At 43.6% G+C, this 10,659-nt stretch overlaps 1 protein-coding gene across 1 annotated transcript; it reads left to right on the plus strand.

Moving 5' to 3' along the window:
* The first annotated feature begins 7,918 nt into the window (after positions 1-7,918).
* Positions 7,919-9,749, plus strand: PGAP4 (post-GPI attachment to proteins GalNAc transferase 4). The gene has a single exon (XM_007456393.1). The coding sequence runs from the start codon at positions 7,995-7,997 to the stop codon at positions 9,204-9,206; it is 1,212 nt and encodes a 403-aa protein (XP_007456455.1). The 5' UTR covers positions 7,919-7,994; the 3' UTR covers positions 9,207-9,749.
* The last annotated feature ends 910 nt before the right edge of the window (positions 9,750-10,659 follow it).

The following is a 10,659-nucleotide window of genomic DNA, read 5'->3' on the forward strand; positions in this document are numbered from 1 at the left end:
GTGTAAAACTGGCCAAACAGTGCAGAATTGTCAGAGTACCTGACCAGTAAAATAGGTTCCTCAATCATGAAGTTCAAGAGGAGTTCCCTAAGTAGGGATAATCTTTTCCCAAAGGAGGTTAGCCAGAGAAGAGGCAGCAGCCTGTCTGCAAGGGAAGGCTTCAATTCAGTATGAAAATATACAGACCATGTCTCAAACATATTTATATCCACAAAATAGAGGAAGTTGTGTGAAATCCATTTGCTAGACATCTAATCATCTGTTAGTTTAAACTGTCCGGGAGCATATATTACGAACAGACTTCCTCGTCCTTCCCACTTGTACTTCAACAAGTGGTACCGTGAGGTGTAGGCACTTTTTGTAGCCTTGTTAATGTTTCCCCACCAATACTGATTCATGAATGGTATCATTTTGTCAGTAGACCTATGGCTTAATGCATGTCCAGTAGTGAGGAGTGGGAATTTCAGTGTCTCTGGTAGGATTGGATTATTCTTTGGTCCTAACCAGAGATTTCTCTTTGTATCAGATCAACAGTTGTTGAATTTCTAAACTTGTTTTTCCTTTTCAGAAGCCAGTTTTTGGGCTTCTCTAGCCAGTTTTTCTAAGTTACCATTTGGGGAGCCTTTGGACCATGATAGAGGTTTGGCTGCTGAGGGTTTCTTTAAGGGCAGCCTTTTTTTGCAGAAATGTCAGCAAGGTGATTTCCCTTAGCTTCCAGAGAGTCAAGTTTAGAACACCTCAGAATCCTAATAGCTAACGTGCCAGGTAAACGTATTGCACCCAATAATTTCTAAACATAGGAGCCATTTTAAATTTTATTTCTGCTTGAAGTAAGGAAGCCACGTTTCTTCCACAGCATTGCAAAATCATGAACTACTCTGAAAGTCTATCTGCCATCAGTATAAATCTTTGGCAGCTTTGTTCTTGGCTAGAAGTACAAGCCCTTGTAAGAGTATACAATTCAGTTTGTTGGACTGAAGTAGCCATAGGTAAAGATGCTGCCTCAACAACATCAAAAGGAGTTGCAATAGCATACACAGCACAATATTTGCCATTGTCACTTTTTAAATAAGAACCATCAGTGAACCACGAGACGTCAATGTTACAAAAAGGCTTTTCCTGCAGATCATCATCAGGGGTCAGGAGGTGATTTGTCAGTGGTAAGCAGTCGTGAGGGACTTCATCATTGATGTTGGGGGAGAAGAGTAGCAGGGTTAAGGTTATTACAACGTAAGAGTTTTGTGAGGGGCAGTTAACAAAAGGACTTCATAGGAGGTGGGGCAGCTAACTGAGAAATGTTGAGAGTGAGCACCAAGATTGTGGCTCCATTGGCAGTTAGGACTGGAAGAGATTCATCCCCAATCTGGAGAAATGTTTCTCCAATTCTATTAAGTGGGAAGATTGGGAAGAGCCCCTGTAGTTCCCCCAAGCCCCATTGTTGAGAATTCAGAGGACATTGGAAAGACTGGTTAGAGGGCAGAGGTACTGAAAATGCTTAAATTTGTAACAATCTCTTTTCTGATGTCCTCACTGTTTGCAACTAAGCCAGGCCCTCAGGGAGTGGCTTGTAAAGTATTCAGTCAAACCCCTACCCGGGATGGGTGGGTTTTGCCTTTTCCCTCAGCACTGAGCCCTGGGGGTTCAGCAATGGAGAGTGCTCACGTACCCATTAAGAACAGCTTCCTTGCTAGTCCAGTTGGTCTTATGGATGTATTGCCGCATTGGCTTTCAGAGTTACGTGTTTGGGGGCCTGTCCCTCAGGTGGGAGTCTTAAAAGTTGGGGCTCTGGGTATGTGGTCCAAACCCTTCACTCCTCAGGGAGCAGCTGGTTGTTGGGAGGTTGTTCCCAATTGTCTGGCACTGTGCCAGGGGTGGGGTTTATGGAAAGAGCCTGTCTTAGCCTTTCCTGACTATTTTGACATGGGTATTTTCTCATTTGCCTGATGTCACTCAGCTAGTTTCTGGATTTCTCTCAGAAGGAATTTCTCCTCATGTACATTCGATGTGTCCATGGGAGGAAGGAAGATAAGGAGGCTTCAATGTCGCCATCTTGGTCTCTCCCTGAGTTTGCTTACTCTGCGTGTGTGTGTGTGTGTGTGTGTGTGTGTGTGTGTGTGTGTATCATCTTGCCGCATATTCATACTTGCTGTGGAATAGGAAATAAACATTCAGTAAAAACATATAGGCAAAATACATTTTAACCATGCAACTGTTAACCTACAATCACTATGTATTGGGTTGACCAAAAAGTGCCTTCAGTTTTTAAGTAAAAATAAAAGACACATTTTTTGTTTTCACCAAGAACGTTACTGAACAACGTGTTAACTCTTTTGTTCCACTACCTTCTACCATTTGTCAGGCAACTTCATAATTCCATCTTCCCAAAACCTTTTATCTTTTTGAGCAAAGAACTGTTCTAGGTACCTTTTACAGTCTTCCAGGTAATTGAAATTTTTTCTCTTAAGAGAATTTTGTAGAGACCTAAATAAATGGAAATCTGAAGGTGCAATGTCTGATGAATACGGTGGATGAAACAGAACTTCCCAGCCAAGCTGTAACTGTTTTTGTCTAGTCTTCAAAGAAACATGCAGTCTTGCATTATCCTGATGGAAGATTATGTGTTTTCTGTTGACTAATTCTGGACACTTTTTGTCGAGTGCTGCTTTCAGTTTGTCTAACTGGGAGCAGTACTTGTTGGAATTAATCGTTTGGTTTTCCAGAAGGAGCTCATAATAGAGGACTCCCTTCCAATCCCACCATATACCCAACATCACCTTCTTTGGATGAAGACCAGCGTTTGGTGTGGTTGGTGGTGGTTCATTTCATCCGCCCCACGATCTGTTCCACATTATTGTACAGCATCCACTTTTCATCGCCCATCACAATTTGTTTTAAAAATGGAACGTTTCCGGGCCGCACACGCCCTCCGCGCCCCGCGCGCGTCTCCGCGCCCGGCGGGGCCCCGCTCGGCCGCTCCGCGCCCGGCTTCCGCCCGCCGCGCGCCCGGCACCGCCGCCCTTGCCTTGCTCGGCGCACCCGGCCCCGAGTCCCGGCGCCCGAGCCCCCGCCGCGGCGCCCCTCGCGCTGCCTCCCCGCCAAACAGCCACATTCCCTCCGCTTGCCCTCCTCCACGCAGCTGCCCTTTCTCCCCCTACCCACGACCCACGTAGTCTCTCCGCTCCCCGCTAAACGAATAAAAAGAAAAAAAAAAAAAAAATGGAACGTTTCCCTTACGTTTCAGTAGAGAATCACATGCGGAAATACGGTCAAGAAGGTTTTTTTTGCTTAACTTATATGAAACCCAAACATCAAAGCGATTAACATAACCAAGCTGGTGCAAATGGTTTTCAACGCTTGATTTGGATATTTTGAGTATGTCGGCTATCACCTGCGTGGTATAATGTTGATTGTTCTCAATGAATGTCTCGATTTGATCACTATCAACTTCAACTGGTCTACCCGACCACGGAGCATCGTCCAGTGAGAAATCTCCAGCACGAAACTTCGCAAACCACTTTTGACACGTTCCATCAGTCACAGTACATTCTCCATAAACTGCACTAACCTTTTTTTGCGTTTCAGTTGCGCTTTTACCTTTTTTGAAATAATAAAGCATAATATGCTGAAAATTAGCTTTTTTTCTTCCACCTTCGGTATTAAAATGGCTACACAAAAATTCACCAATTTTGATGTCTTTTTTAAATGCACACTGATATGACAGCTGTCACATACAATCTAACAACATTGTTTCGAATGAAGTTAAAGACAAAATGCTACTAGACCCATCTTACGGAAAAAAACGAACCTTTTGGCCAGCCCAATACTTTATATTTTTGCACGTAGACCTAACATTGCAATTAAAAAAAAAAAAAAAAGTAAACCAGATTGAGACCCTTAGGATTTTTTTTTGGGGGGGGGGGAGGCAGATAGATTTCAAAAAACAACATGAATTTTCTATAATTAAATACAGAAAATATACTGGTTTTCCCAAATGAATAATTTGATATGTTAACACTTCACCATAAAGAATGTATACCACCTGGATGGGATCGTAGCGTAGGAAAAGGACATTAGCTAAAAGCTAAAGAAATCTAAATAAAGTGTGAACTAGTTAAAAAAAAAATAGAATTAGTAGCCACAAACTATAAGGCAGTTACTTTGTGAGTTTGCTTACTTTTAATGGGTACTTAGTATTCCATTCTTTGGAGGTACCATAGTTTATTTGACTCGCTCGCAACTGACGGGCACTTGGCAATATTTTGCTCTTACAAATGAGGCTACAAGTAATTTCTCACACATGAGAATATATATCTAGGAAAGAATGCTAGAAATGGAATTGCTGAGCATTAGTGTGTTTTGTTAGATATTTCTAAATTAATTCTACAGAGGTTGTGCCAATTTATACTCCCACTTTGCTAATGCAAAATACGTGAGTACTTGTTTAGTAGGTCCTAAGATAACACAGGCCAGGGATGGCCCCTCTAGGAGATTGTATTACAGGATGAGAAAAAGCTATCTATGTGAAGAGACAAGGAAGGTGTGGGAATAAGAATGTTCCAGGGTAAGGGAGTTGCATGAACAAAGGCCAGGAGATGGGCAAGAGCTTAGCATAGTTGATGTTGATGTTCGAAAAGAAGGTCAGCATGTCTAGAGCTGCCCCGCTCACTGGCCGCATGTGGCTATTAAGCACTTAAAGTGTGGTTTGTCTGAATTGACATATGCTGTAAATGTAAAATACACGCTGGATTTCAAAGATTTAGTATGGAAAAAAGAATGTAGAATACCTTATTAATAATTTTTTATATTGGTTTCACGTTGAAATAATAGTTTTGATGTGTTGTAGTAAGATATATTATTAAAATGAATTTCATCTGTTTCTTTTTACTTTTTTATTGTGGCTGCTAGAAAATGTTAAATTACATGTGTGGCTTGCATTATATTTCTATTGGACAGTGCTAGTCTAGAGCAGGGGTTGATAAACTATGGGCTGCAGGCTAGATTTGGTCTACAGCCTGTTTGTTTGTTTGTCTGTTTGTTTTCCTACAGCCTGTTTTGATGTGGATGGAGCACTAAAAAATAGATTTTACATTTTTTTAAAGAGTTAAAAAAAAAGCAGTAGTCTAAGAGGAATATGCAACAGAGACAGTATGTAGCCCACAAAGTCTAAAATATTTACTATCTAGCCCTTTGCTAGTCTAGAACATACAGAGAAAAGAGGGCAGTAGAACAAGATGCCAGGGGAAGGCAGCATCCAGATCATAAAGGGCCTTTTGTATCACGATAAGATGTTTAGATTTTATTAAAAGAGCAAAGGAAAGGTAAAGAAGGGTTTTAAGCAGGAGAGTGACATGATCAGATTTATATTCTTCAATGATAATTGTCTATGTGTGTGCATGTGTCACATTCTCGCTTTACCAAAAACTCACTAGAATAGGGTATTGAAGGAGGTCGGATGGTAGTTTTACACCAAACACTGAACTCTGCATTTCCGCCATAATCGCATTGTCATCTTAGCACTTAATATGTGCCTGGCATTTTCTGAGCTGTGTGCCTTATCTTATTGACTGTATTTTGTTCCTTCTTTAAGTGGTTACAGCTCTCTTGGGTAATAGCAAGGGTAGGGAGAACAGTGTGAGCAGGAAGCCACCTGAATGGCTCCATTCCCAAGATCAACTAAGGTAGAGTGTGAGCTCAACCCAGTTTCAGCCCTTGGCTTCCACTGGAAGTGATGTGGAACTGGCGAGGCCATGGGGATGTATAGCCACATGATTTATTAACTCCATTGGCTTGAACATCACAGGGCGATGCAGCAAGTCTGCAGGTCTTTGGAAGTGCACATAACAGCAAACCTGGGGTCTCATACTACTCAAACCTCTCCTTGCTTATTTCCCTTTTTAATACTATCCAGATCTCTTACTAGTACTGGGCTAGTCTGTCTCACCTCTGGGGTCCCACAATATAATCTGCTGCTGTTGCTGAAATAAGACTTATCTCTCTACTTCCTTGAGTTACTATGTCATCATGCCATAGAGAGAAGTTTGGTATTCTACACAACTCTAATGGCAAGGTAGGCTAACTGCTGTAATAATAAGCAAGTCAAAAAATCATTAGTGGCTAGAAACAACGGTCTGTGTATTACTCACAACACAGCCCACTCTAGGTTGGGCGGGTGCTGAGAGGTGAGCTGTAGGAGGGACCTCTGTTCCAGGCAGTCATTCAAGGACCCAGGCTCCTGCCATCTGGTGGCTCCTCCCTCCTCTAGATCCACCAGGGCTGTCCAGTCGGCAGATGGAGAAAGAAAGTCAAGAAGGCACATCTGCTCTCAACCACCTTGTTCCAGAAGTCATGACTGTCATGTTGTTCACATTTTACTGGCAAGCCCTAGTCACATGACCCCACATGGGAGAAAGCAGGCTAGGAGATGTGGTCTTTCTGTGTGCCCAAGAAGGGGAGAATGTATGAGAGCACTAGAGACTGCACCACAACAACCTCGTATGGTACCTGGACAGTCATTCTTCAAGATAACTCACAAGCTAGGCCATTTTCTTCCCAATATGTGCAAACTTTATTATGCTTCTGAGGTAAGAGGTTTACCTTTTATTCTATAGACACCGTTTAGTTTGGCGTTGACCTTACTGGAGTTATACTGGCTTTGTCCTTTTAGTTCTGTTTTTGGGTGCAAGTCGCTTTTCCCTCGGATTATTAGACCTACTTACTCCTAAAATATTACTAAGTTTGTACATATAGGGAGATTTTATATATATATATATATATATATATATATACTTTTTTTTTTGGCTGCGCCATGTGGCATGTGGGATCTTAATTTCCCAACCAGGGGTTGAACCCACACCCCCTGCAGTGGAAGTGCAGAGTCTTAACCACTGGACTGCCAGGGAAGTCTGGATATGGATATATTTTAATGGCATTTTTATTCTGTATGATTTTGCTCTGTAACACATTTAATCTTCACAGTAACCCTGTGAGATAGGTATTATTATTACCTCCATTTTAGAGGTAAGGCATCCAAGCTGTGGAGAGGTAAAGTGACCTTTCACCGAATGGCTGAGCTGGTATTCACTCCAGCATGTGCCTGACCTCAGGCTTGTACTCTGAGAGATGTTGTCACACTACATTCCTTCCTGGACCAGGCTTGCAGCAACTTTCTGTTTCATCTTCATCTCTGCCTACCCTCTCCCTACCTCACTGAAAAGCTGCTTATAGATCTTCCTTCAGATATTTCCTCCCCTCCCAAAGTCTGGGGCTCTAGAGTTCTCTTGAATATGGGGGAGAGATCCTTTCTCTCACTGGTTCCCATGGCAATTCTGTAAATCATAAAACGGAAGAACAATGGGGATTAAATTAACATGTAATTTTAAGTATAGTTGCATGAGGTTAGAGAAATAGGAATGGAAGATCTTGATAAAGACATTCCAGGGAATCCTAAATAGTCCTTTTCTTGTTTGGGATGTGCAAAAGAGTTTTCAGAAACTACTATGCACCATTAGTCCACAAGTACTTACAATGTACTTACCTTGGAACTTACTTTAAATGCGTCTTTCCTTTGTGCCTTGCTTTTTTGCATCTGTTTTAAGAACCTGTGGCTATGTAGCTGCTGAATTGAAATAATGATTTTGCTAGCCTATCTGGTGATTTTCTGGGACACTGTAAACCTTAACTAAGCATCTGTAGGTGTGAAGACTTGGTTGGATGTACCAAGGTTTCATTACTCATAGAAATGATCAAAGAATCCCAGAGATCATTAACAGATACAACCAAAGAAGAGTATACTAGAGAAAATACTTAAGTCTCTAGTAGCTACAGAGCCTAGAATTAGAATTTCTGGTTTGACGTGTGCTGAGTTCCATCCCTGGATTTTTTAAAGCCCTGTACCATTCTTTACTTTTCTCTCTTTAGGTTTGCCTTGCACTGATTTTGGCCTGAGGTCCAGGATGGTCTGTTCTTGGGACCAGACCTGACCAGAACTCGACCTCATGAGCACTTCAAGCTCTCCAGCTGCCATGCTCCTCCGGAGGCTGAGGCGGCTCTCCTGGGGCAGCACTGCTGTCCAGCTCTTCATCTTAACGGTGGTGACCTTTGGTCTGCTGGCCCCCCTGGCCTGTCACCGGCTTCTGCACTCTTACTTCTACCTGCGCCATTGGCATCTGAACCAAATGAGCCAAGAGTTCCTGCAGCAAAGCTTGAAAGAGGGTGAAGCTGCCCTCCACTACTTTGAGGAGCTGCCCTCTGCCAATGGCTCGGTGCCCATCGTCTGGCAGGCCACTCCCCGCCCCTGGCTGGTCATCACCATCATCACTGTGGACAGGCAACCTGGCTTCCACTACGTCCTGCAGGTGGTGTCCCAGTTCCACCGGCTCCTTCAACAATGCGGCCCCCAGTGTGAGGGGCACCAACTCTTCCTGTGCAACGTGGAGCGGAGCGTGAGCCATTTCGATGCCAAGCTGCTGTCCAAGTACGTCCCTGTGGCCAACCGCTATGAGGGCACTGAGGATGACTACGGCGACGACCCTTCGACCAACTCATTTGAGAAAGAGAAGCAGGACTACGTCTATTGCCTGGAATCCTCCCTGCAGACCTACAACCCAGACTACGTCCTGATGGTGGAAGACGACGCCGTTCCAGAAGAGCAGATCTTCCCAGTCTTGGAGCACCTTCTGCGGGCTCGTTTCTCCGAGCCGCACCTCAGAGATGCCCTTTATCTAAAGCTGTATCACCCCGAGAGGCTCCAGCACTACATCAACCCAGAGCCCATGAGGATCCTGGAGTGGGTCGGTGTCGGCATGTTGCTGGGGCCCTTACTAACCTGGATATACATGCGGTTTGCCAGCCGCCCGGGGTTTAGCTGGCCCGTCATGCTCTTCTTCTCCCTGTATAGCATGGGGCTGGTGGAGCTGGTGGGCCGGCACTATTTCCTGGAGCTGCGGCGGCTGAGTCCTTCCCTGTACAGTGTGGTCCCTGCTTCACAGTGTTGCACCCCGGCCATGCTCTTCCCTGCCCCGGCGGCCCGGCGGACCCTCACCTACCTGTCCCAGGTGTACTGCCACAAGGGCTTCGGCAAGGACATGGCACTGTACTCACTGTTGAGGGCCAAGGGGGAGCGGGCCTATGTGGTGGAGCCCAATCTCGTGAAACACATCGGGCTTTTCTCCAGCCTTCGGTACAACTTTCACCCGAGTCTGCTCTAGCCTGCCAAGAAATGCCTTTCTGAAATTGGCCACTTCTTGGAGATTCTACTATTGAGCTCTTTATTTGGACATGGTTGCTTGCCGATATTTCATTGTTTTAGGGTTGCTAGGGATATAGACACTGGGATGGCTGAGGAACATACAAGTCAAGAACCTTGGCTTTGGTAACTCTGGCAGGAGCAAGCTGTTCACCGTGGGTCCAGACCTCTCGCCTTCCACACAGCCACACTGCCTCATGCAGTCTGACCCACCCAAAGAAGGGCATTTAAATACCACTTATATTCTCCAGTTGTTTTTCGCTCTGCTTCATGACAGAGTTTGTGACTGCCAAAAATATTGTACACAGTGATATGACCAGTTTAGGATTTTAAGCGTAGAATTTGGTGAAAGGTGAGATTCTTTTGCGATGATTTCTTTCTCATTGGGAATAAGAATGGATGTATGTTTAGAATATATGTCCCAAGAGGCAGGACCACGTTGATAGATTCTATTTGTTCCCTTGACCTGGAGTAATAAAAGCCGCACAGGGCCCGGCATCTTGGAGGCAGGTGACCCAGCTTTTGTTACCTGGCGTTTTCTTTTCCACACATCGGTAGTGCACTGATAATCAATGTTGTTTGTGAGAACTTTAAGGCGCAGCAAGATCTGAAATCACCTTCTGGATCATCAAAGTCAGATTGCTTATGTTTAGTAGTGATTTAATATTGAAGATTGCTATCATAATCTGATTCTTTGAAAGTTGGACATTGCAGAATGATGTAGAATGGGTGAGCTTTTTACTAATAGCATATCCTTTTCCCTAACTTTGCTGGCTAATCATTCGCCTTCACTTCTTTTTCTTCTATGTAGCATGATGTTATAGAAGAAAAAGCATGGACTGAAGCCAGAAGCCCTGAATTTTTATTTCAGATCTCTGTTATGTCCTAGTGGTGTGAACTTGGGCAAGTCATAAGCACTCTGAGTCTCAGGTTTGTCACCTGTAAAATGGGGACTGTGATATCTACTTTTTTAAGTTGCCTTGAGGATTAAATGACAGAATGTATGTAAAACACTAGCAAGTGCTTATTTCACAGAGGGCACTTGGTGAATATTAGTTCTTCTCTCTCCTATAATAAGCATATGGAACTCAAGTGTATTTTGGATGAAGGTATTAGTGATATTATTTAAAGTATGATATGGGGCATAGAGCTGACATCTATGGAGCAGCTGTTCCAGACCAAACACTGCTAGAATAAAGGCTGACTTTTCCTTGTGACTTTGGAAGGATATGCAGCTCAAGATAAGAATTGTTCATTCAACTGGAAATGATCTGAGACTCCTCTTGAGCTTATTCCAAGACTAGCATCTGAAAACTACTCTTCTCAAAAGTTACAAGTAAATTTCATTTGACAATACTTACCAAACCGGTGGCCAACTGTCCCCTTGTGGGGATGGATGATTATATTAGAGTGCA

The sequence above is a fragment of the Lipotes vexillifer genome, unplaced genomic scaffold, assembly GCF_000442215.2.
Source record: "Lipotes vexillifer unplaced genomic scaffold, Lipotes_vexillifer_v1.1 scaffold607, whole genome shotgun sequence".
NCBI lineage: Eukaryota > Metazoa > Chordata > Mammalia > Artiodactyla > Lipotidae > Lipotes > Lipotes vexillifer.